The sequence below is a fragment of the Capra hircus genome, chromosome 14 (assembly GCF_001704415.2).
Source record: "Capra hircus breed San Clemente chromosome 14, ASM170441v1, whole genome shotgun sequence".
Classification (NCBI taxonomy): Eukaryota; Metazoa; Chordata; class Mammalia; order Artiodactyla; family Bovidae; genus Capra; species Capra hircus.
This window is the reverse complement of record NC_030821.1, coordinates 20,077,353-20,104,246: the sequence shown is the minus strand read 5'-3', so window position 1 is coordinate 20,104,246 and position 26,894 is coordinate 20,077,353. Positions and strand designations below refer to the sequence as shown.

General features: G+C 36.8%; 1 protein-coding gene across 5 annotated transcripts in view; it reads left to right on the top strand.

The window, feature by feature from the left end:
• Positions 1–26,894, top strand: part of UBR5 (ubiquitin protein ligase E3 component n-recognin 5) — a 140,599-nt gene that overhangs the window by 89,199 nt on the left and 24,506 nt on the right. For 4 of the 5 annotated variants that reach the window (XM_018058327.1, XM_018058326.1, XM_018058323.1 and 1 more), the window contains exons 21-42: positions 3,108–3,318; positions 4,309–4,435; positions 8,352–8,503; positions 8,931–9,026; positions 9,400–9,523; positions 14,856–14,953; positions 15,592–15,740; positions 16,058–16,149; positions 16,991–17,137; positions 17,231–17,349; positions 17,437–17,563; positions 17,646–17,775; positions 18,667–18,827; positions 18,946–19,185; positions 20,872–20,995; positions 21,613–21,724; positions 22,741–22,872; positions 23,248–23,505; positions 24,033–24,301; positions 24,475–24,686; positions 25,461–25,691; positions 26,170–26,243. In XM_018058327.1, coding sequence (XP_017913816.1) covers positions 3,108–3,318; positions 4,309–4,435; positions 8,352–8,503; positions 8,931–9,026; positions 9,400–9,523; positions 14,856–14,953; positions 15,592–15,740; positions 16,058–16,149; positions 16,991–17,137; positions 17,231–17,349; positions 17,437–17,563; positions 17,646–17,775; positions 18,667–18,827; positions 18,946–19,185; positions 20,872–20,995; positions 21,613–21,724; positions 22,741–22,872; positions 23,248–23,505; positions 24,033–24,301; positions 24,475–24,686; positions 25,461–25,691; positions 26,170–26,243 — 3,385 coding nt within the window. The remainder of the gene's footprint in view (positions 1–3,107; positions 3,319–4,308; positions 4,436–8,351; positions 8,504–8,930; positions 9,027–9,399; positions 9,524–14,855; positions 14,954–15,591; positions 15,741–16,057; positions 16,150–16,990; positions 17,138–17,230; positions 17,350–17,436; positions 17,564–17,645; positions 17,776–18,666; positions 18,828–18,945; positions 19,186–20,871; positions 20,996–21,612; positions 21,725–22,740; positions 22,873–23,247; positions 23,506–24,032; positions 24,302–24,474; positions 24,687–25,460; positions 25,692–26,169; positions 26,244–26,894) is intronic. The other variant, XM_018058328.1, reaches the window with a different exon arrangement.

Below are 26,894 nucleotides of genomic sequence, written 5' to 3'. Positions count from 1 at the left end.
TAAATACAGGGTGTCATATAGAGGAAGTAAGAGGGAGAACGGTTTTGAAGAATGATGTTGCCATTTATCGAGATGAGGACACTAAGGATGAATGAAGCAGGTTCAGGAGGGTAACATCCAGTTTGTTTAAGTTTCTTTTGTTTTTGGCAGCACTGGGTCTCTGCTGTGGCGCACAAGCTGTCTCGAGCTGTGAAGCTCGGGCTTAGTTGCCCCACAGCCTGTGGGATCTTAGTTTCCCAGTCAGGATGGAATGTGCAGATTCTTATCCACTAGACCACCATGGAAGTCTCCAAGTTTTGTATTAGATTATCTAAGAGGAGTTAGTGAAGAGAGAGTTGGGTGTGAAAGTTGGAAGACGAATTAAACGGCATGAGATTACTAAAGTCTTGGAGAAGGAAAAACCTAAGGACTTAGCCATTGGAATAGTCTCAGCATTTAAATGCCAAGAGATAAAGAGGAACCTGTATAAAGGCACTGAGAAGGAGTTGGAGGAAAACTAGAATGAGTGTTGTCTTGGAAGCTAAGCCAAGAGCATATGTCAAGCAGGATGTGTTGTTCAAGTGTATCATGTGATGCTGTAGGCCAGTGAGCCTTCACATCATTTAAAAATTCTTGATTTGTTGCCAGCATTCCAAGTCACAGGATTTATATTTAAAATCCAGATTTTCAGTTGCTCTTAAGAAATTAGAAGACCTCGTAACATTGGGCCATCACAGAATATTAATCTGCTTCTTTTAGGGGGCTATGCATGGTCTCTCCAGTTCATTGCAGAGAATGTTTAAAATTTGTTGCTCTGCGTTCAGTGTTAGTCACCATTTATTACGTGGTTTATGTTACCTTTTTTTTTCAGCCAGCTTCCTCCATTCATTTTATACTATTTCAAGTGCTTCTGTAGGCCTAATAATTCCATGAACCCTGCACTTTGTCAGCGTCTCAATGGTAAAGATAAAACATGCCATCATCCTAGGGGTAGGGATGAAGTGTGTCATCATTTATCTTTGTACCTCATTTACCAGGACTTGATGCACAGTAGACATGCAAGAAATTTTTGCCAAACTCTGTGCCTTGTTGGACTTCCCAGGTAACTCAGGTAAAGAACCCATGTGCCAGTGCAGGAAACACAGGAGACATGGTTTTATCCCTGAGTTGAGGAGGAAATGGCATCCACCCCAGTATTCTTGCCTGGAAAATCCCATGGACAGAGGAGCCTGGCAGGTTATAGCCCATGGGTTTGTAAAAGAGTCAGACACGACTGAGCATGCACACATGCTGCCTTTTGTTATAAGAATAACTGACAGCATATAGTGATGCAGAATAAACTGTCTCGCTCAGACAGTGTAAGTCTGGCATTGATACTGTCAGCATAATGGCCCCTGTATAGTCTAGCAGGTTGGAGATGAGAGCTCCTGTAGAGTAGCTGCTTCCAACCAGACGACTGATTTGTTTGAAAACATTCGATATCATAGCCATGTGCGGCAAAATATCTTAATTTTAGTTATTTCAAAATATACTGTGCTTTTTATTCTTTGGAGAGATTTTGACATATTCTCTCAATGTATTGATTAATGCACATCTACCACTAGATTTTGACAAATTTAGTCCTATGTGGCCCACCTCATGCTCTTGAACTGGAGTTTGTAATTTGTGGGGTCACTTTAGAGCCATAGTTAGTTCCGCAGTCCAAATGGCCTGTCTCACATGCGTCACATACTGAAAACAGTTTTTCTTGTAATTTGTAAAGAGGTGGCAAGTTCAGAAGCATCTCTCTTCTTTTTGTATTTCCATATATTCTTTTCCCACCTGCTTTCCTCCAGTTCCTAATTTTAGTTAAACAAATTTTCTTGTTTTCCTTAACTGATGCTTCACATTCAGTCCAGTAAGTATCCTATAACTACAATATACATTCTGAAAAGATACATTTCAACTCTTTGATATATTAATGCTGTGTCTTTGTTTTGGCTGCTAAGGTCAGAGTGACTTAACTGAAATTTGCTTTTCATAGTTCGGGAAGGTGGGAAGTTCAGAATCAAGGCGAGGCGGATTTGGGGTCTGATGTGTGTTCTTTCCTGGTTCATGGATGGCCATGTGTCCTCACACAGTGCGAGTGGGGGGCTCTGGTCTCTTCAGGCCCCTTTAAGGTCACTGATCACCTTCATGAAGGCTCCACTCTCATGACCTAATCACTGTCCAAAGGCACTGCCTCCAGATACCATCACCTTGGGGATTATTAGGCTTCAGCATGAATTGGGAGGGAGCAAATACTCAGTCCCTAGCATGCTGTTTCTCAGGTAGAAAATGGTATGATCCATAAATAATTTATCCTTGCTACCTTGTCTTTGACAATGAAGTGTGTATTTAGCTGTCACCTTTGGGGAAGTGCACATGTTGTGATTTCTGGGGAGGTAAAGGTTTTCGTTTTCATAGTGTGATGTAGCCTTAGAGAGCACAGGAGGGTGAGAATAAGCTTGGAGTGAAATGTATACCCTGAGCTTAATTGGCTGACAGTAGGGTTCTAGTTTGCTAGTTGTATATGACGTAAATAAGGGTTCTGTAAACTACGATCTGTGGGACTTCCCAGGTGGCGCTAGTGGTAAAGAACTCACCTGCCAATGCAGGAGACTTAAGAGATACAAGTTCAGTCCCTGGGTTGGGAAGATGCCCTGGAAGAGAAAACGGCAACCCACTCCAGTAATTCTTGCCTGGAGGAAACCATGGACAGAGGAGCCTGGCGCGCTACAGTCCATAGAGTCGCACAGAGTCGGACATGACTGAAGCAACAGCACATATACAAACTGCGATCTGTAGGTCCAGTCCAGCCCCTCCCATTCATCATTTGCACATTGTATATCTGACTGATTGCCTGCTGCAGTTACTGAGTTGAGTGAGTTGCAGAAGCTGAAAATGTGTATTGATCCTTTGCAGGTCACTCTTCCATTCCTGTCAGTTGTTGTCTCTGCTTAAGGGTATCTTTAAGTTCAGCTCCTTGTGCCAGGTCACCTTAAACTACTTTCTGATTTTATTATTGTGTTGGCCATGTGAAATTTTTGACACGTGTATTGTGGTATGCAAATACATTGAAGTCTTTTTCCTAATTTATCTGAGCACAGAAACAAACCTTGATGCAGCACATCCTGCGCTGTGACTATGAGGCCTGTCGACAATATCTTATGAATCTTGAGCAAGCGGTGGTTTTAGAGCAGAACCTACAGATGCTACAGACATTCATCAGCCACAGATGTGATGGAAATCGAAATATTTTGCATGCTTGTGTATCTGTTTGCTTTCCAACCAGCAATAAGGAAACTAAAGAAGAAGAGGGTGAGATTAAGAACTATAACATGATCTTTAAAAGGAATTTTGGGCAATTTTGAAAATACAGAAATTACTGAAAGAAAAGAAAACCACTGTAAAGAATTTGTGTATGGCTTTGTATATGTGTTTTCACTTGGCTTTGTAAAATCTTGGAGTTTCAGAAGGTAACATTCTCAAAAGGTAAAAATGCCTGTTCTCTTGATAGGATGAGTATATAACATGAGTAAGTAAATTTTTCATTAGTGTGTTTCTTTTGTCTTAAATTCTCTTCTCTTTGTTTAGTACAAAACTATATATATAGAATCCTTAAGAGCTTACTGGTTTTATAATTGCAGGTAACTTTTATTACCATGGGACTTATTTAGCAAGTTAAGTCAAATTATATGGAGGCAACTTTTATCCCAGTTTTTAGAATGTAGAGGAGAAAATGAAATAGTGAGTTTTTAGATGTTTTTGGAAAAGAAAATAAGCCTTTCTTTTTGCCATAAGGTTTTTAATTTGCCGATTAAAGGGGGGAAACTGAAAACCTGACATGCAATTGTGTAATTCATAATGGTTTTCCTTATTTTGAATTCTACTGATGACATTCTGGTAGCTACATTTTTGAATAGTGGTTTGCGAGTTTCTGACTTCTTATTCATTATCATTAACTGACTAAAGGATTATAAGTAGTGTAGAAACTAAGACTGAGATACTGATATGTCAGTCTTTTCTTCCTTGGTAGTGAGAGCTACATTTCAGCCTACTTGTGAATAATACTTTTTATCTTTGGGGTTGAGAAATAAGGCAGAGTAAGGAAATAATTCATGTTAAAAGTCATAGTTCAACCTAGCTTAAGTGTTTATTCCTCCAAGGAGGCAAAATTAAGCTGTTATCCCTAGTATGTGAATTAGAACACTAAAACAGCAGGTAGCATTTGATGGCTTGTACATACTTAATCTCTTAGTTATTTTTTGAAGTTTAAAATTGATTGTGATTTTCTCTCTTACGTTTCAGAAGCAGAGCGCTCTGAAAGAAACACATTTGCAGAAAGACTTTCTGCTGTTGAGGCCATTGCAAATGCAATATCAGTTGTTTCAAGTAATGGCCCAGGTAATCGGGCTGGATCATCAAGTAGCCGAAGGTAATGTGATTTTTACCAGGGAAGTTCAGTTGATGGAAATGTAATCCAAGTACAGAAAGAAACATATCTGTTATCTCTCATATGCATGAATTGGTGGGTCCTTTTGTTTTTTTTTTGTTGTTGTTCCTACCAATATCAGTCTGGGAAAAATATTTGACAGTATCTCATATTTAAGTATAGAATAGTAGGACCTAGGATCTTTAAAAAATTTGAGGTAATTTAGACAAGTAGTTTAAACTTGATTCTTTGAATGTGTTTTAAATTTTTCATCATTCTTTTTTCCTAGGAAGTTATTTTCTTTAGTTGGAGAACAAATAATAATTGAAAGAACCTCAATCTTTTATTTTCAGATTGTTTACTTAGCTCAGTCTCTCAGATGTACTAATGATCTGGGAAGAAAAGAAAAGCTGGTATATATTATGAATGTTCGGTATTTAAGATTTTCAGGCCTTCAGAGTTCTGGGATGGACAAAACTTACAACACATTAAACATTACTAGATGTTTGAATAGATGAAGACTATAAAGAATTCAGGATATAGGTGTTTCTTATTTTTCCTGAAGAGAAAAAGCACATTTATATTAGACATGAGAGCCAGAATTCTTGGATGCTTCACAAATCATTAATGTGGAAGCACTGCTTACTGTGCTCATGTTGTAAAGTCAACTTAAAAATGAAGACTCTCTTGGCCTATTTGCTGTTCTATATTCAACTCTCCCTTTAAAAAATGATTCTTCTAAAATTGGTTCCAACCTGAGAGCTTCCCAGGTTCAAAAACATTCTGAGGTGAGATTTATCAAAAACTATTTATGGATGACCAAATTATAATTTAAAACCATACAGAAACATTATATAGACTATGCAAAATGGAAATTATCACCAGTTTATTTATTCAGGACTTCACTAGGCAGACAAAGTGTTTGGTCTAAAATGGAAAGCGACTTAAATTCTTCATGAAGAAATTAGTGTCTGAATTATTTCAGGTATTTCATTTCCTCAGGGAAAATACAGGTTGAAATCAAGTTGGACTCTGATATGGTTGGTCCAATACCAGTGCTGCCATCTTTTTTTCATGTAAGGATTATTTTGAAGGCAAAGACTAAAAGGAGCTTCAAGAGTGGGTGATGTGTTGCTCACAGAAATAATTTGCAGAGTAAGCTCCTTTGAGGCATTTGCCGAAGATTTCACTGCAGTGCTCTTAACCAGTTCAAACTCAGGGCTGCCGGTTGAACAGATGAAAGCACAGGAGTCTTATTATCCACGCCGGGCAGTAGGAAGTCCACAGACTCTGCTTCATTGAAGTGAAACCCTCCTCTAGCCTACAATGGATTTTCTAGGCGATGCCCCTTGATGAGTATGCAGGCTGGGATTCATGAGCTGTAAGCTCAAAACCGATGCAGTTTCAATATTGAATGGAGTACTGTTAAATGCCTTCAGATGATGATTTGACTGAGAAGTTTTGTTATGTGACTGAATAGTGCCTGAGTTCAAAGGGCAGATTTAGTGGAAGGCTTGATTGATGCATCTGATTACAGGTGTATGTACTCTAGAGATTATTAATCTGGAAGACACATGACCTTCGCTTTTTTGTCACAGTGGTATGTTTGAACATGACTGGATTCTAAGGCTTCTGTAGCATGGATATAACGTGCTTACAAAGAGGAAATTACATCATCCTTGAATTCTTCCATATTGTCAGAAAATACGATGACTCCAGGCAAGCCTATACGAAGAAATGTCAAAACTCTGAATCTTAGCAGCCAAGGTGGTATCTCCTCAGTATTGTCCTCAGCCACTGAGGATACAGGTGAATCTTCATGAATTGTGTACAACATCTTGAAGAATAATTTTCTTTTTTTGTTTTTTGTTTTTTGTTTTTTTTTGTTTTGAAAGAATCGGTAAGAGGAGCTGGGCATTGTATTTAAAAATGTTCCCAAGACCCAATGAAGAAAAGAGGTTAAGGACAATTTTTTTAAATGACAAGGAGTGACCCCTCATTTAATATTGAATTGACTACATCACAACAACAAAGTTGGGAGTTTGCAAGTTCAAGATGAGACTATGGTCTCAATTTATCTTCATACTTAATCTGCTCTAAGCTAGAGATTGGAGAATAGCCCATATGTTTTGTTTGGCCTGTGCAATGTTAAAATTTTTTTTTTCTTTAACATTTGAATGCCTTTAGATGAGCATGCACACTTCTAGTTTGCCATGACCCCCTACTTCTTACACCTAACTGTCCTTTGCTCAATTTATTTTACTTTCCAGGCCCAGTAGGCATTGCGTTTGTGACCTTGGTGTAAGCCTTCTTCTTGATAAGCCCAAAACATGCATTTATTTTCAGGTGATTTTCACTGCTTCCCAATTATTGCTGACTCTTTCTCTCTCTCTGTGTTTTGAGTAAGACACATCAGGACACTAAATGTCTGTGTTGAGCTTAATTACGATTGTGTTGGAGCATCACAGTGTGAACAGCCACCCGGGCAGTGCTGTTTGGGTAGCACTGCCGTGCTCTGCGGGTCATGTCTTGGACAGGAAGTGACCTTGACTGAAATAAATCACTGTGCTCTGCTCCCCTCCATATTATAAAAGCTTCTAAATTGGGAGAGAGAAGACATGTTACCATAAAACAATTAACTGTAGGTATTTTTTAATAGTGCATACTATAATGACTAACATATTTTTTAGACATTAAAATTTACTTTGCAGAATCTTCCAAAAAAGTTACTCTAACGAAAGATATATTATCATACACAAGCCTTATAAAGTAGGTATGTTCCTGAAGGTAGCTTCTAAAAGAAATTTAGGTAAATGCTTTAAAAATTTTTTTTCTTTATGAAACTGAAAGTGTATTGGTCTGGAGAAATACATTTACCCTTGGATTAAATTCAAGCATTAATACAAATTACTCTGAATTACTTATTTGCAGACATATAATGTGTACGTGGTAAGATGCTAGGTTTTTCACATCAGAAATGTCATGTCTTTGGGATTAAATCTGCCTGGGAGAAAGAAGTCCCTGATGTGTGGCCTGGCCCTTAAAACTGAATTCTTTTTATTCATTTAAAAGCTCTAAAATTGTGGCCGAGTGAAGGGATTTGCCTTATGCGCTCTCTCAATTGCTGCTAGTTCTTAATGTATTAATTTTGTAGCCTTTGTAAGCTTTTATTCAGAGGTACAGATTTTTGTACAGGTAATACACTAGTTCCCCTAATGAAGTCTTGTGTTTGTGATTATTTTTTAGTGATGTGCACAACTGTGCCATATTTTTTTTCTGTATAGCAGGAAGAAAAATATATCCATGCCCAAACAGTATTCTAATAACATAATTTTATAAGCTCCAATTTCATTATTTAATTTCCTTGGGATGAAGATGTATTGTTAAAAAATTTTTTTTGTAAAAAAAGTTAAATCTAAATTGGTCTTGTTTGAAAAACTACTTACTGTGTGGATATTAGTTCACTTGCTTTTGCACAGAAAAGGGATTTAGTGGGCTAACAATATTGGTTTTGTGCTAATACATATGTTTTGTTAATGTATATATTAAACTTAATTCTTACTGGTAATAAACAGGGGACAGAATTTTTTTTGTTTTAATGTTCGGGTGTTCGTTTATCCTAACTGTATAAAAGATTATTTCTAATTTTACTTCACTGCAACTTTTGTTCCCTGTGCTTAAGTTTGTGTGGGAGCTTAATACAGTGGTTTTAAGTGCTGAACTCCGTTCTGGGATCCCCCAGTTGAATTTCTATTCCTTGCTGACTTATTTCGTGATTCCAGAATTGGCATTTGTGTCACTTTCCTGCCTGGAGTATTTGCTTGTAGAACAAACTTTGATCTCAGATGAGAAGTTCTGTGCACCTTACTGTTACATTTAGACATAGTAGTGAGCTCTGATTTTGTCCATGTTCTTCTAGTTTGAGATTACGGGAAATGATGAGACGTTCGTTGAGAGCAGCTGGTTTGGGTAGACATGAAGCTGGAGCTTCATCCAGTGACCACCAAGATCCAGTTTCACCCCCCATAGCTCCCCCTAGTTGGGTTCCTGACCCTCCTGCAATGGATCCTGGTAAGACCTATTATTTTGTTTAGTGTTAAACAAAAAGATAATGTCATGAAAGAAAAGAAACATTTCAGTGGGGTATTGAGAAATCTGAAATAGTTAAAAATTGGTATAAAGAGTATTATAACTAGTCTACGAAGATTTGGTTTAAGGTGTTTGTAAGTTAAAAATTAAAATTCTAGAAAGTCTCGTTAGATAGCCCTCTCCTACTGAAGTATATATTTCTATACTGATAAGCCAATTAGTATTATATCAAGTCAATAATTTGTCTAGTGGATTCATCCTCTTACTGTTTGGGAAAAAAGTTTCCACTGAAACCTCTGTCCGATTTGACCTTTGGCTTGCAGAGAAAAGCCTTAAGGCCAGTTAAATGAACATGGTAGGGATATGTTTCCTATAATGATGTACATCCTGCTGTTCTGTTTACTGAAAGATGGTGACATTGATTTTATCCTGGCCCCTGCTGTGGGATCTCTTACCACAGCAGCGACTGGCACCGGTCAAGGACCAAGCACCTCCACCATTCCAGGTGAGAATCTCTGTTATTCTATCTACCTGCGTATTTGGAAGATAAAATACACACTTTGTATATATATATTTCTAGAGATCTACACCTTATCTCAAGGAGACTTTTCTTGGCTTGAAATATATCTAATCCTCTGACTTACCTTCCATATGTCAGTGAAGTTATGGTGTGTGTGTGCATGCATTTCATCAGTTGAGATTTGTAAAATGTGTTAGTGTGTTTAAATTTTCTGTCATGAAGTTATTAACTTGTTACTAATACCAGAATATTTTTCTGGTGGTATATTTTAAAGATCCTTGGTATATTATTCTAGAATAGTCTTTAACTCTTGTTTTGTATACTCTTTTTGTTACCAAATGGATGTGCTTAATTACAGGTCCTTCCACAGAGCCAGCTGTAGTAGAATCCAAGGATCGAAAGGCCAATGCTCATTTTATATTAAAATTGTTGTGTGATAGTGTTGTTCTGCAGCCCTATCTTCGAGAACTGCTCTCTGCCAAGTAAGAAGTTTAATATACTTTTGAGATTAAGATTTGGCTTAACTCCTTTTTCTGTTGTTAGGTCAGTCTTTTTGCAGTGTATGGAAGAACAATTATCTTAATTGAATTTAAGATAATTTATCACCATCTAGCATTGTATTCTCTGTTACTAACCTCTCTTTAGTGAAAAAAATCTTCTGAATATAATACAGATAAACTAAGTGAATACGGGGTGTATCTTTATACGTTAGCTTGATCAGGGTGTATATTTATTTGTTAAAAAGATCATGGTATAGTTACCTGTAAATGTTGAATCCATAAGTTAGTTATATCACTGTCACCTGGAGAACTTTAAAAATGATACAGATTCTTTCCCAAGCTTTATACTAGAATTATGACTTTCTTGGTAAATATTCTGTTGTAAATGCTCATTAACCATTAATAGGTTACATCTCTACTTTTAGTATGCTTGTTTATCTTCCTTTACAGACTCATAATGATTATATAATAGTTCTTAATCTGTGCCAAATTCTACTTGCATTAATTCTTTTATTCTAGATATAACTGTCTGGACTAGATAGTTTGCAGCAATGGGCTTAGAGGTAATTAACTTGCTCAGGATCCCAAAACCTAGTGAGTGGCATAGCTGGAATTCCAGACCTCGTCTGTGTCTTTACTACAGAACTGAAATTCCCAGTTATGACCCTTATGCCACTTTCCCTACTTAAGTTCAAGAAGATGTTTGGAGTTTTTTGTATTTTTGAGGGCAAGGGAGTTTTCCTGTTTAAGCCTTACTACTCTTAGGATGAAAACGACCACATTTATGAAATTTTGATTACTTTAATGAAGGCTGCCGCATTAGTAAGATAAGTCTTTGGATTGTAAATATAGTTATTACTACAGAAGCATCTTACTAATTTGTAGTTTGAGGCACAGATAAAAAATATATATATATAGACACATATATCTTTCTGCTTTTATTTCAGTTCTCATTTTTGTTGCATTTATGGTATTTTTAAGTATATTATCTTTTTATCATTTTCTTGTGGTGTTGTCTGAAAAGTTATTCTGTGTTCTTACTCCCTTTCTCTTTGTTATTAATCCATCTTGTATTTCTACAATTAATTTCTTTTTCGCTAGTCCTTTATTTTAGTACCCTCACAACGATTTACTTTTTCCTCTTTATCTAAGAAAATATATATCTGGAAAACACCAGATTAATAAACTAATGTGTTAATAAGCTGATATTAAGAGAGGTGGTGTTCTTTTGCTTACATTTAGGTGAGAAGTATAGAGATTATCAAACTGGCCCTTTTTTGCTTTTTTTATACTGCAAATATAGGAGAATTTTCTAGAGTTGCTAACACAGTTTCCTGTGTGGTGTATTGTTTACCATGGAGATAACTCAGTTTTGTTTTTTTTTCTTAGTGCAGTAGAATTGACTTAAAATTATATTTGTTTCAAGTATACGACATGCTGATTTGATATTTTTTTCACATTACAAAATGATCATAAGTTTAGTTACCATCTCCCACTACAGAAAGTTATTACAGTATAATTGATTATAGTTCCCTATGCTGTACATTTGGAGAAGGCAATGGCACCCCACTCCAGTACTCTTGCCTGGAAAATCCCATGGATGGAGGAGCCTGGTAGGCTGCAGTCCATGGGGTCACTAAGAGTCGGACACGACTGAGCGACTTCACTTTCACTTTTCAGTTTCATGCATTGGAGAAGGAAATGGCAACCCACTCCAGTGTTCTTGCCTGGAGAACCCCAGGGATGGGGGAGCCTGGTGGGCTGCCATCTATGGGGTCGCACAGAGTCGGACACGACTGAAGTGACTTAGCAGCAGCAACATGCTGTACATTAGGTCCTCATGACTTATTTATTTTGTAACTGAAAGCTTGTACCTCAGTCTCCCTCACCTATTTCACTCATTCCTCTAACCCACTCCCCTGTGGCAGCCACCAGTTTGTTCTCTGTATTTGTGAGTCTGTTCTGCACAAGGCTTCCCTTTTTTCCACATCCTCGCCAGCACTTCTTATTTGTTGTCTTTTTGGTAATAGCAATTCTGACAGGTATGCGGTAATGTCTTACTATAGTTTGGTTTTGATTTGCATTTCCCTGATGTCCAGTGATATTGAACATTGTTTCATGGGTCTCTTGGCCGTCTGTTGTGTATCTCCTTCGGAATAATGTCTGTTCAGTCTCCTGCCTAGTTTTTAACCAGATTGGGTTTTTTTTTGATGTTAAATTGTATAGTTTGGATATTAACCCCTTAATGGATACGCCATGTGCAGACATCTTCTCCCATTCAGTAGGCAGCCTTTTCCTTTTATTGATGGTTTCCTTTGGTATTCAGAAGCTTTTTAGTGTGATGTAGTCTTATTTGTTTGATTGTGCTTTTGTTTCCTTTCCTGAAGAGACAGAGCCAAAAAAAAACTTAAGACCAAAAAGAGCATTTTTTTTTTTCTAGGAGTTTTATGATTCAGGTCATACATTTAAGTTTTTAATCCTTTTTGAGTTCATTATATGTTGTGAGAAAGTAGCCCAGTTTGATTCTTTTGCTGTTAGCTGTACTATCTATGGAAAAGACTGTCTTTTGTTCTTTGTATATTCTTACCTCTTTGTTGTGGATTAATTGACCATGTAAGTGTGGGTTCATTTCTGGGTCCTCTATTCTGTTCCACTGACAGAATGTGTCTGTTTTGGGGCCAGTACCACACCATTTGATTACTGTAGCTTTGTTAGTACTGTTTGAAATCAGGGGACATGATAAATCTAGCTTTCTTATTTTTTTTCTCCTCAAGATTGCTTTGACTGTTTGGGATCTTTCATGGTTTTGTTTTATTATTTTGTGAAAAATGTCATGTCTGTTTTGATAAGAGATTGCATTAAATCTGTAGATTGCTTTGAATAGTATGGTTATTTCAGTAATATTAATTCTTCTAGTCCATGAGCAAGGTTAATTTTTCCATTTGTGTCATCTTAAATTTCTTTCATTAGTGTCCTACTGTTTTCCAAGTATAGATCTTCTACCTTCTTGGTTAGATGTATTCCTAGGTAGTTTATTATTTTTGATTATAAGTGGGACTGTTTCCTTAATTTCTTTTTCTGATAGTTTGTGGTTAGTGTATAAAATGCAACAGATTTCTGCATATTACTTTAGTTTCCTGCAACTTAATTCATTTATTTGTTCTAATTGCTTTTTGGTGGCATCTTTAGAATTTTCTGTATGTAGTATATATCATCTACAAATGGTGGTAATTTTACTTCTTTCCAATTTGGATACTTTTTTGTTCTTTTTCTTGTGTAATTGCTGTGGCTAGGACTTAAAATACTTGTTGAATAAAAGTGGTGAGAGTGGGTATCCTTGTTTGATCTGAGAGGACTTGCTTTCAGCTTTTCACCTTTTATTATGATATTAGCTGTGGGCCTGTCAGTTCTAGAGAGTTTTATCATATGTTAAATTTTGTCGCAGTCCTTCTCTATTTCTACTGAGATGATCATACCATTTTATTTTATGATTTGTTATGTATAGTATATTGATTGATTTGTGGATATTGAACAGTACTTGCATCCTAGGATAAATCCACACGTGCCACCCCCCCCAACACACACACGCACACACACTCACACTCACACTCACTCACACTCACTCACTCACTCTTCATCATAGTGTATAATCCTTTCAGTGTATTGCTGGATTTGGCCTGCTGGTATCTTATCTAGAGTTTTAGCCACTAGAACAGGGAATCCTGTGATTCAGTTTCATTCTTGATAATCATTCTGTTCATATTTTCTATTTCTTTCTGATTCAGTCTTGGGAGATTGTATGTCTCTCAGTTTATCCATTTCTTCTAAGTTGTCTATTTTATTGGTGTGTAGTTGTTGGTAGTAAGTCTCTTACGATGCTTTGTTACTTGTTTGGTGTAACTTCTCTTTGAATTCTGATTTTACTTATCTGAACTTTTTCCTTGGTTGACTCTGGCTAAAGGGACACATAAGTATACTTTGGAGTAACAGGAGGGAGAAATGTGTTCATTATACAGAAAGCAGCCTTATGAAGATTAAGTTTGAGTAGGACCATGAAAAATAGGGAGAAGGAACAACAACATGGAGAAGTATCAGTATTTTAAGAAATCATAATTCATCTAGTTCAGAGTGAAGGATTAGAAGAGAACAATTGTGAGTGGATCTGGAAAAAAAAATAGGTCAAAATCACCACTTTGGTCTCTGTTCTTTGGGTTCAGTGCTCTGAATAACTGCCTTTGTTAGACTGTAATATTATCAAAGTGGGATTATAAGAATAGTAATGAGATGGTGGTATAAAAGATTAAAATAGGCATGAGTAAAAAGGCGAGTCAAGTATGTTTTATATGTCTGTTATAGCCTTTAATATGTGTGTTGCAATAAACTGAATTACAGAGTTGTTGAAAGTGGAAAAGAAAGATGCATTAAAACATGGTTTAGGTGAAAGACTTCGTGAAGAATCCACATTTTTTTTGTCTGAAGTTACTTGGGACAGTGATACTATTGGGTGACATAGATAGGTAGAAAGCGGTTTTGAAGAGAAAAATTATTTGAGTTTTAGATATGTTGAATGTAAAGTATCGCTGCTGCTGCTGCTGCTAAGTCGCTTCATTCGTGTCTGACTCTTAGTGACCCCATGGACTGCAGCCTGCTAGGCTCCTCTGTCCATGGGATTTACCAGGCAAGAGTACTGGAGTGGAAAGTATCCCTGGGAAATCTTAAATAGGCTTATCAAATACGCAGGTGTAGATGTTGGAGCTGAATTATTGTGAGAGAAGTGGTAGTTGCTATAGTGGAAGAGAGGGAGGTACAGATGGCTGGGAAACTGACTTTTGGGAAATGCAGGGGTCTAGAAGGGAATAGAAATTCAGTGAAGAATGTTTAAAGTACATTTTAAAGTGGAAATTCTTAGTAATAATAATAGCTAACACTTACTGAATACATGTTTTTTGCTAAGCAGTCTGTTGAATTGAAGTAATAATTCTTTTACTCTTCCTCAAAATTGTATGAGATAGAGCCTGTTACTATGCCCACATCTAGAAAGTATTAGTTTATTCCAGAACCCTTGCCGTAGTCTTTAAAGTTACTAAAGCCAAGAAAGGAAAGCATGGTTTAGAGACACAAAGCTTCCACAGAAGTGACTTTCTTAAGATAGAATATGAGACCAGAAAATACCACCAATGATTTTCTTTGAGCATTGATATTATTTACTAAAACATAACTAGTTTTTTGTTTCATCCTGAACATATCTTTCTTTTATAATATCAGAAAGGAAAATAATTGATACTATTTTTATGTACAATTTTTCTTATTTTAGGGATGCAAGAGGTATGACCCCATTTATGTCTGCTGTAAGTGGCCGAGCTTATCCTGCTGCAATTACCATCTTAGAAACAGCCCAGAAAATTGCAAAAGGTAATTTATTTCAAGTTCTAAATGAGTTGCTTATTTTTTAATTTGACTAGATTCTCTTCTGTAATTGATTAGAAGCTATCAAGATAATTCTTTTGTGTATATGTATAAAATTCATGTACTTTTTTCAAGCATATATTCTGTCAGCCTGTTAATTGGTATTGGTGATAAAATTTTATGGAAAGAACAGACCAGATGTCTTATTGTTCTTTCTGACTGGGATTTACCGCCTAATAGAAAGTGTTAAGGAATATCAGTTCTTGCCATCCAGCTTTTAAAAGATTGAGTAGTTATCTTTTGAAAAATAGTGGCTATGAATAATTTATGTGATTATCTGTAATTTGTTAAATAGAGCTAGAACTTGAATCTTAACTGTATAATGTAGAGTTGAACACTTAGATGGCTGATGTTTGATGTATTTGTATTGTTCTCTTGTGTGGTTATGATGTAATTATACTTTGCTTTACTTTGCACCAGAATTGACTGGATTTCTTTGCAATGTTACCTTTGTATGTCATTTTATTTTATTAATATGTAGTAGTTTCTGATTTATACTGTGTAAATGTTAGAACTTTTCCATTTGAGGAAAGTAGTGCTTAAGTTCTTTCTTGATGTATGAACTACTGTATTTTTAATCTTAGCTGAAGTATCCTCAAGTGAAAAAGAGGAAGATGTATTCATGGGCATGGTTTGCCCATCAGGTACCAACCCTGATGACTCTCCTTTATATGTCTTATGTTGTAATGATACCTGCAGTTTTACATGGACTGGAGCAGAGCACATTAACCAGGTAAGTTATTTTGCATTTACCTATATTTGTGTTATCTTCAGATTTTCTTTTCTTCTCTTTGACCATCACTGGAGTTACAGCTCTTAGCTTTGGAAATGGAAGTCTATTGTTTAATTATGCTACTTTTTTTGGATGATATAAATTATTTTCACTCTTCTGGTAATTTTTGATTCCCATTGGTATATCCATTTGTGACTGTTTCCAGAGCATATTAATTTTGCTCTACTGTTGTTGTGATTGAATTTAGAAAATACCAGAAATAATCCTTTTGAGGTATACATATCATTCTTTTAAAAAGTATATCCTTTTAATTTTAGGATATTTTTGAGTGTCGTACTTGTGGCTTGTTGGAGTCGCTCTGTTGTTGTACGGAATGTGCAAGGGTTTGTCATAAAGGTCATGATTGCAAGTGAGTGCGATTTTAGTTTCTTAATGCTGTAAACTACTTAGATTCATACTGCCATATTAAAAATAGCCTGATATGCAAGAAATATGTGATCATACATTGTAACTAGGATCAGTCTTTTAGGAAACATATATATACAGAATATTTTTGTCTGTATTCTCCAGCCAAAGTCACAGGTCCCCTGTAGCGCAGTTGGTTAGCTGGCATTAAGGCATTAAGAGAGTCATGGTTTGGCCTGTGCCTTGTTTATTTCTTAAACTAAATGTAATAACCTTCATCTAGCAATAGAGTTGCTATGGCTAGTTTGTTAGTTTTCACATTCATAGACCTAAGAAGCATAAAATACCCCAGCACTAACGTTTGCAGTGCCTCTAGGTCTCAGTAGGGACATCGCCTATGGCTGTGCTATAGATGTAATAGTTAATAGAGAATTGGTTTGTAAAAACCATCTATTGTGCTTTAAAATAAATAATTATGTGGGACAAGTGGAAATTTTTTTACAGATACTATACCGATACTTATAATTTTTATTAAAAGAATTCTGGCTAATATGTTTATCTTATTTAAATATCTCAAAGTGATAATCTGCTTATTTATTGATTGCTTACTAACAAGTGCCGTCACTGTGCTAGATGCTACGTGGTGGTGGACAAAACAGTTAAGATGCCTCTTCTCACATACTGCTTTACAGACTGTATACCACTGAAGTGATCCTTGCTGCATTATTTGAAAGTTAACAAGGTTTCTCTTGAGTTTTAATGAGTTAGGCCTCTGTAATATCAATATAGACCTTTGTGTTTTTTAAAAATTTCTGTGTTTGTACTTGTATATGAATTCTTTCTAGACTCAAACGTACATCACCGACAGCCTATTGTGATTGTTGGGAGAAATGTAAATGTAAAACTCTAATTGCTGGACAGAAATCTGCTCGTCTTGATCTACTTTATCGCCTGCTCACTGCTACTAATTTGGTCACTCTGCCAAATAGCAGGCAAGTCGTGGGATTTTTAGGACATAAATTAAGTTGTGAAAGCACAGCATAGGTAAGTAGCCCTCTTCCTCATAACAATGTTCTGTCTTGCAGAGGAGAGCACCTCTTACTTTTTTTAGTGCAGACAGTTGCGAGGCAGACGGTGGAGCACTGCCAGTACAGACCTCCTCGAATCAGGGAGGATCGTAACCGGAAAACAGCCAGTCCTGAAGGTGAGTTGATTTGACACTTATGACACCTAGGAAAATCAGTATGTGTATTTCTGCACACGAATTACCCACAATTTCTTTTCTTTGTAGATTCAGATATGCCTGACCATGATTTAGAGCCCCCAAGATTTGCCCAGCTTGCTTTGGAGCGTGTTCTGCAGGACTGGAATGCTTTGAAATCTATGATTATGTTTGGGTCACAGGAGAATAAAGACCCGTATGTATCCATTGAAAGTTTTTTAGACTCATTTCCTGTGTTAGTGTAGGCAGTTACAGTGCATTCTTTCTTTCCCCTCAAGTCTCAGTGCCAGCAGCAGGATAGGCCATCTTTTGCCAGAGGAGCAAGTGTACCTCAATCAACAAAGTGGCACAATTCGGTTGGACTGTTTCACTCACTGCCTTATAGTCAAGTGTACAGCAGACATTTTGGTAAGTCCTTTGAATGGTTATTTACAAGCACATGAAAAAGATATGTGTTACATAGTTTCCCATAATTTTACTAATTCAAGCTCCCATGTACCCGTAAGCACTCATTAAATACTACATTAAGGGGGATGGAATTTTGGAGGTGATTTAAATTTCTCATTTTAAATTAATCAGTGAGAGCTCCTTTTTTTCATTCTAAATACAAATCCTAGAGTGTATTAAAAATACAGTATAAAAATGTGTGAAGCAGGGTTCTAAATTAGTAATAACTCAGTGCAGATTTTTTAAAAATATCTCCTTTTGCTGTGAATTTAGAAAAGAGTGTAAACTGTTAAACCCACTGCTGGAGAGATTATGGCAAAAAGAACATACTTGTACACTGATGAGGTGACCCTTCTTTTGGTACTCCTTTGGAAAACAACTTGGCAATGTCAGGAGCCATAAAACTAACGTTGCCCTTAGAAACTGTCCTAAAGAAATTATCTATGGTATGAGAAAGAGAAATATTGTGTCATAAAACAATATGAAATGGATGGGATTATGAATTCATTAAAATAAACATCTGAGTCTACTTTGATGTTATTTTAAGTATCCTATATATTGAGTGAAGTATATTCTTTCTTTGATTGAACATATTAGGTATTGGTCTTCTAAATATTAGTTGTTATACATAGGAGTTTAAGGCAAGAAACAAGAAATCAGACATTTGAGACCCACTATAAGTCAAGCATAGTAGTGGGCATGTGGCACAAAGTTAATCACTGGCATTGTATTGATTCAATATATTTTTATCATGAAATATTAATATTGAAAACATGTTAGAAATTTTTATTTATGAATGCCTACATCTTACAAGATGTCTCAACATTAACAGAATGATTACTGGTTTTAAAGCTTTTAGATACTCTGCTAGGTACACTAGTAAAAGAACTCCAGAACAAGTACACACCAGGACGTAGAGAAGAGGCGATTGCTGTGACAATGAGGTTTTTGCGATCAGTTGCAAGAGTTTTTGTCATTCTCAGTGTGGAAATGGCTTCATCTAAAAAGAAAAAGTAAGGCATTCTTTTTGATTTCGGCTTTTATATTTTTTACGCACATTTTTTGTGATAATGATAAAATTATGTATATGAAAAGATTCAGGAGATTTCTGTATTTCCCTTTTTGCTCTAGCAACTTTATTCCACAGCCAATAGGAAAATGTAAGCGTGTGTTCCAAGCACTGCTGCCTTATGCAGTAGAAGAACTGTGCAATGTGGCAGAGTCACTGATCGTTCCTGTCAGAATGGGTATTGCTCGTCCAACTGCCCCTTTTACTCTGGCAAGCACCAGCATAGATGCCATGCAAGGCAGTGAGGAATTATTTTCAGTGGAACCACTGCCACCACGGCCATCATCTGATCAGTCTAGCAGGTAAATTTCTATCTGGTAACACATTCTGATTATTTCTCTGCAAATAATTATTTCTCTGCAAGTTACAGATGTTACTAAAATCTAAAACTAAACTAAACCTGAGGCATAGGCACTCTGGTTATGTACAGGATCATTTGTTTAACAAATGGTAAGGATTTTATCTTGTTTGGAACATGTGAAAAGCACTTTAAAAACTATATGTCTGTACATCTAAAGTAATAGACATATAATGGGGGGGGTGCGATTTGGTTGGTTGGTTTGTTCAGAATGGCACTTTTTATTATACCAAAAAAGTAATCAGGTGAGAAAGTTTACTTAGGCTTCTGTGCTTCATTACTTTTGTTTTTTTCCTTACCTTTAAATATAGCGTGCTAGAAGGCCAAGCTGAAGAATGAAAAGACTTCTTACCTTTCTCTGTGTTCAAAGCTTTGGGCAAGGGGGCAGGTTATTATATAATCTAAGTAACAACAGAATGATGGAATTTTAAAATATTATGCGCACTCATATAGTAGTGGTCCCCAGCCTTTGTGGCACCAGGGACCGATTTTGTGGTAGACAGTTTTTCCGTGGACTGGAGTAAGGATAATTTAAGCACTTTACATTTATTGTGTACTTTATTTCTGTTATTATTACATAACTCCACCTCAGACCATCCCACATTTGATTCTGAGGTTCGGGGATCCTTCTTATATGGGATAAGACTAAAACAATTCAATTCTAGTTACAGCATTGATCTTAAATCTCATTTTTCCGTTTGTTTAATAGTTTACTTAACTAGGCTCTAAGTTGGCTGAGTCAGAGTGTTTAGCAACTGAAATATTCTGATGTCTTTTATCACAGTGCTTCTCAAATTTTAAGATGCCTGCAGAACTCTTGGGTGTCTTACTAAAATGCAGAGGCTGATTCTGGAGGTCTGGGTGGGGCCTGAGAGTCTGTATTTCTTGTGGACTCGCAGATAGGACCGTGCCAGTACTGCTGCTCTCAAGGCCGCACTTTTGAGTTACAGAGTTTCTAAGATATACAAGAGACATCTTAGACATCTTTTATAATGGAGACATCTGTCCATTCTTGGCTGTTTCCGAGTCACATTTTTAAGAAACCAAAATTACTGGGTTGGCCAGAAAATTTGAACTTTTTGGCCAACCCAGTATTTTGCCACCCCATCTTTTGTTATGATTTATTTTATAATTGTACTTCTGAACTTATTTTTTTCCCCACACTCATCAGCAAGTCAGTGGTTAATAAGCTGATGCAAAGTAGGTCATGTTAGTCAAGTCTCTTAAAGAGTAGGTTACTTGTAAATAAGGGATTCTCCTTAGTGGGTGAATGCTGCTACCAGAGCCTTTGGAAGTTGAAAGGTTTAGCAATGGAAAAGGAAACATTGTCTCTGTAGAAATATTTCAGTGGGGAGAACGGGAAAAAGTATGTGCATTAACACAGACTGGAAATGCCTTACTACTAAAAAGTAAAAACCATTCTGAGATTTATAAGTTAAATCTTAGGTAAGATGATTTCTTTGGGGCTACACATTTTCTGATATACCATAGATTAATTATTGTTGCTTTCCAAGAAACATTCTGTCAGATTGGAAAGAGCAGGTTGTGAACCACGTTGAATAACTCCGAGGGGTCTGTGCTGTCTGTCAGGGTGGTGGCCGCAGCGTGCTCACAAGCTGCTTCTTTACAGCTCCAGTCAGTCTCAGTCGTCCTACATCATCCGGAACCCACAGCAGAGGCGCATCAGCCAGTCACAGCCTGTCCGCGGCCGGGATGAAGAACAGGATGATATTGTTTCAGCAGATGTGGAAGAGGTGGTTTCAATTGTTTTAACTGTGGTACATGAGAGGCTTTTATTTGGGAGGGAAGGGGAAAGTAGTCACTAGAAGTTTTATTAACGGTAGCTTACCACTGTTACATGTATATGCTTCTACCTTTTAGACTTCTGTTATATGTTCTCATTTGTAGTTACACATATTAAAATATGTTAATAGTCCTTGTTTCATTGGCTAATGAGAAATTAGAAATAAACGTAACTCTACTTAAGGGTTCACAGAGAAGATATTCTCAATGTTAAAAATGTTTTAGTAGTTTTGTGCAGTGTATTCGAAGGTAGAGAGGCTGCTGCATATTTATTATATAAATTTTATAATTGCCAAAGTTTAAAAAACATATATTCCCCACACAGTTTTTATATTTCTCATTTTAAGCTTTTGTGTATGGATAGTAATCATAAACTTTGGGATATGTTGGCATAATTTTTGATACCAAATTTTTGCTAGCAAATGAAAAATTTCAAAACTACTTAGTATTACAGTTCCCTGTAGTTAGTGATCTTTGTATTTTAGTTACTAAATGCTGTGGGGGAATACTGGTAGAGATGTGGGTTTATTATGTACTTTGATTGTCTACAAATAAGATCTGGATTTAGGTTGAGGTGGTGGAGGGTGTGGCTGGAGAAGAGGATCACCATGATGAACAGGAAGAACATGGCGAAGAAAATGCTGAGGCAGAGGGACAGCACGATGAGCATGATGAAGACGGTAAGCAGGTTATTGGCGAAATTACCTGTGTGAGAAAACCGGGTGCCTTTAAAGAGGTACTAATACAGAGGAAATAGTACTTAATGTATAGTGAAATGTTCAGCATACTTCTGCCAGGGGATTCTGTAGTATCTGACAGAATTTTACATTCAGAAATATAAATACTGGATTAGCCAAAAAGTTCACTTGGGCTTTTCCACATCTTCAGAAAACCCAAGCAAGCTTTTTGGCCAACCCAATGTATAGACTTTTATATGTTTACATGTATAAAATAATTTATCATCTCTCCATTTACCATTTGGTTTACACTTTCTATTTTCTTAAAAGTCTTTTGAAAATCAAACTAATCATAACCAACATAACATTTGAAAATTGAGGTAAGGGAAGACAACCCATAATCCCACCCAGATGCTAACAGTTTTTACTTTCAGTCCTCCCCTGTACTGCCCCATCCTCATGCGTGTCTTTCATATTATGTGTAAATTTTTTACTTTGATTTTTCATGTAGGCCTTTTTGCTCCATAGTCATCATTCTTCCTAATAGCCATAGGATAGACTTCCGGGGATCACCTTTATTGAGGTTTAATTGACATGCCGTAAACTATACATGTTGAAAATTCATAACTTAGTATGTTATGACATTTGTGTATATACAGTGAGATACAAAGGATACACATTTATTAGCCTTCTTCCCCTCTTGGAATCCCAATATGTAAAATTGATGAAAATGAAGCAGTGGCCCTAACCCCGAGCTCTGTCCACTTGTTGAAGTCCTCCTGCGTAATATTTTTTACCTAAGGCTATGCAGGCCAAATTTTGTGTCTGTGTTCACTGAGTACCATGATTTACCTGGTCATTCTTCTGCTAAGTGGGCAGTTATGCATACTCCAGCATTACCAGTCCTCTCTGCCCCGCTCCCTTCCCTTCCCACCCTTACAGTATTCTGTCTTATCAGCCTGTCTTGATCGATAGTGTGTTTGTACCTTATTTTCTTGTTATTTAAATACATTTGCTAGGGAGCGACATGGAGCTGGACTTGTTAGCAGCAGCTGAAACAGAAAGTGACAGTGAAAGTAACCATAGCAACCAAGATAATGCTAGTGGGCGTAGAAGTGTTGTCACTGCAGCAACTGCTGGCTCAGAAGCAGGTATGTTACCTTCTTTCTAGCAGTTTTCTTGCTTATACTAAGGTTGTGTGTGAAGAATTGGTTAAACTGCTCAGTATGATATTCCCAAGGGTGGCTAACCCTTTTTTTAAAACTTTGTTTCTCTAGAGATATTAGTGAAGAAGATTATTATTTCAGTGACTTTTTTCTTTTTTCTGTTTCATTTTTCTGATTTTTAAATAACGAATTAATTTTAAGGTTCACTGAAGAGTTCCAGAATATTTCAATGATGGGTTTTGTGAAATATTGGACATAGTCTGGCATTCTGTTTAATATATTTTCCTAAATGAGGAGTACACTGTAATTTTAAATACAAACAAACTCACAGTGGTTTTGGTTTAAAAATTAAAAATTTAGGTGCGAGCAGTGTTCCTGCCTTCTTTTCTGAAGATGACTCGCAATCAAATGACTCAAGTGATTCTGATAGCAGCAGTAGTCAGAGTGACGACATAGAACAAGAGACATTTATGCTGGATGAGCCGTTGGAGAGAACCACAAATAGCTCACATGCCAATGGTGCTGCCCAAGCTCCTCGGTCCATGCAGTGGGCTGTCCGCAACACCCAGCACCAGCGGGCAGCTAGCACAGCGCCTTCTAGCACATCCACTCCAGCAGGCAAGTCTGTAAACTTGGTGTTCCTGAGAGTGCTTAAACAGGTTTAAAAATTACACATTTTCCTCTAAAGAACAAATTAAATAATTTCATAATAGTTTTTCTTTGTTTTGCTGAGTTCAAATACAGAATTATTTACTTACTGCTTATAGCAGGGTTTCTCAGTCTCTGCACCATTGCTACCTTGGGCTGAATAATTAATTTCTGATCATGCCCTGAAGGGTGTTTAGAAGCATCCTTGACCTATACTCATTAGATGCCAGGAGCACTGTCTCCCCAGTTGTGACAACCAGAAATGTCTGCATCCCTGCCTGTGTCTGCATAGGGAGGCAGTGGCAGAATTGCCCTAGTTGAGAACATTACAGTATTAATAATTCTTCCCTTCCCCAAATTAGTGTGGCTTAAAGGAAATGCTCATTTACCATATTTACTAATGTAATTAACCTTTTACTTCAAATATGTACAGTGTTAGAGAAACACTGTTAGCAAGTGACATTAATTTATTGTGGTTGTCTTTTCTTTCCTGATAGCAAGTTCAGCGGGTTTGATTTATATCGATCCTTCCAACCTACGCCGGAGCGGCACCATCAGCACGAGTGCTGCCGCTGCAGCAGCTGCTTTGGAAGCTAGCAATGCCAGCAGCTACTTAACATCTGCAAGCAGTTTAGCCAGGGCGTATAGCATTGTCATCAGACAAATCTCGGACTTGATGGGCCTTATTCCTAAGTATAATCACCTAGTTTACTCTCAGATTCCAGCAGCTGTGAAGCTGACTTACCAAGATGCAGTAAATTTACAGGTATGAAACCACTGAAAAATTACTCATTCAAATATATTTTTTGGCCATATGTTATGAGAATTCCAGTATGATGGGAGTGAATGTTACAAGTACTTAAATGTCTATATCATATTTACTCTATCAAATTTAACTTTATCTGGGTAGTTTTAACTGTTTTAGTTTGGTCTTTGTAGAACTATGTAGAAGAAAAGCTTATTCCCACTTGGAACTGGATGGTCAGTATTATGGATTCTACTGAAGCTCAATTACGTTATGGTTCTGCATTAGCATCTGCTGGTGATCCAGGACATCCCAATCACCCTCTCCATGCTTCTCAGAACTCAGCTCGAAGAGAAAGGATGACCGCACGAGAAGAGGCTAGTTTACGAACCCTTGAAGGCAGACGGTATGAAATTCTTTGTCTGTTTAGACAGAAACCTTCTAGCCTAGAAATTGAGAGCTTTTTGATTGCCATTATATAAGACCCCACTCTGTTGTAAAGGAGGCAATACATGCCTTGTGTTACTTCTTTTAAATTGTTGTGTAGTTGAAACAAAACAAGTTATAATCCAAGATGTTATTCAGTTTTATGAGTTCTTTATATATTCTGGATACAAGTTCCTTATCAGATACAGGATGTGCAGAAACTATCCTGTTCTGTGGGTTGTCTTTTCACTTTCTTGAGGTGTTCTCTGAAGGACACATGTTTTTTAATTTGGGTAAAATCTAGTGCTCTTCATTTTCTTTTGCTTTTGGTGTCATTTTAGGCAGTGGTTCTCAGAGTGTGGTTCCCAGAAGAGCAGTATCAGGATCACCTAAGAGCTTGTTAAAAATACAAATTTTTGGTCCCACCCCATTCTTCTGACATTATAGGGCTGGGTCCAGCAAGCTGTTTTCACAACCCTTCCAAGTGATTTTGGTGGACACAAGTTTGAGATCCATTGTCTCTAGGGAAGGAGTACCTTCTGGCAATCCAGAGGACATGGGAATTTCTTTCCTTTATAAATGTACAAAACTGTAAATAATACTCAGTGATTCTAATTCTGAAGTAGAGCCCAGGCGTAATTAGCTTTTATTTATGGATAGTCTCAGTTCCTGATTTTGCATGTTTATAACAGTGGTAAATTTCACAATTTTGTTCTTTTTGTAAACATTTTCTATTTTTTTTTAATCCTTGTAGACGCGCCACATTGCTTAGTGCCCGTCAGGGAATGATGTCTGCTCGAGGCGACTTCCTCAATTACGCTCTGTCTTTAATGAGGTCTCATAATGATGAGCATTCCGACGTTCTTCCAGTTTTGGATGTCTGTTCACTGAAGCATGTGGCATATGTTTTTCAAGCACTTATATATTGGATTAAAGCGATGAATCAGCAGACAACATTGGATACACCTCAACTGGAACGCAAAAGGTATTCAAACCTGCTGTGAAATTGATATAAGAAATACTTGATCAGTGTGATCTTTATTAGTACACTGTCTGATTTTTGGAGTAGGGAGAAATAGTACAGGAATATTTCATGTAGGTAGGTTGGCTTGAGTCCATCTAGCCTTTCTGTATAGCTACTCCTCACTTAAATTATGAAACCTAAGGATCCATTTAGGCTTTTTGTTGAGATAGTTTGTCCTGATTTGTTTATCATGTTTCTGAGTTTGTTTAAGGACTCACTATTTCTAGATGCGATTAGCCTTTTGCTTCTTTTGAGCCTATTTTGTAATTGTAGTACATTTGGCTGATCAGTCTGCCATCCCTAGAATCTGAAACTTTTATCGCACTAATCAAAATTGGTTAGGTACTAAACTGACCTCTTCAGTATTTGTGTATCACCTTTGCTCCTGTTCATACAGCATGAAGTACTTCATGTAAAATGACTCACTTGTCTTTTTAAGGACACGAGAGCTCTTGGAACTTGGCATTGATAACGAAGATTCAGAACATGAGAACGACGACGACACCAATCAAAGTTAGTGCACAGAACACCTGCTCCCCACTTCAAGAGATGGCTGCCTCAGTGTTCCCCTCCAAGCTTTTTAACTCCATTATTTTCTGTCTGGGTGGGGATTCCTCTTTTCTTCTCTATGTCCCGTTTCTTGCATTTTCTGTCCATTTTTCCCTTATATATTCTTGCATTAATTACTTCATAAATAAGAATTAATGAACTTTTTAATAATTGATATTTTTTGTTTTGATTTTGTATCTCTCCTTTGCATCTTTTATGTTTACTTTTACTTGTGTTGGTAATACATACATTTAAATAGAATTTTAACAGAACTTTTGTTAATATTGCTGCAAAATACCGTGTCTCAAGAAAATGGAACTCATAAATTTCATTGGAACTTAACAGTTAATGCAATTAAAAGAGAGAAAATATTCCAAATTCGAGAAATTTGGGGACCTTCTGCACTCATAGTTTTCTGACATTATTTCAAGTAGAATTAAAATACTTTTCTAGTGCAGCCCACTTACCTGTTATTTAATATCACCTTGTACTTTATTACTTTATTCAGCCCTGGGAAAGACAGCTTTCCTTTAATTTCTGCTTTTTGAGAACCCAGCCATAGCTCACTGTTATTTTCACGGCATACTGTAAGCACTGACAAAAGTTTTATTCCTT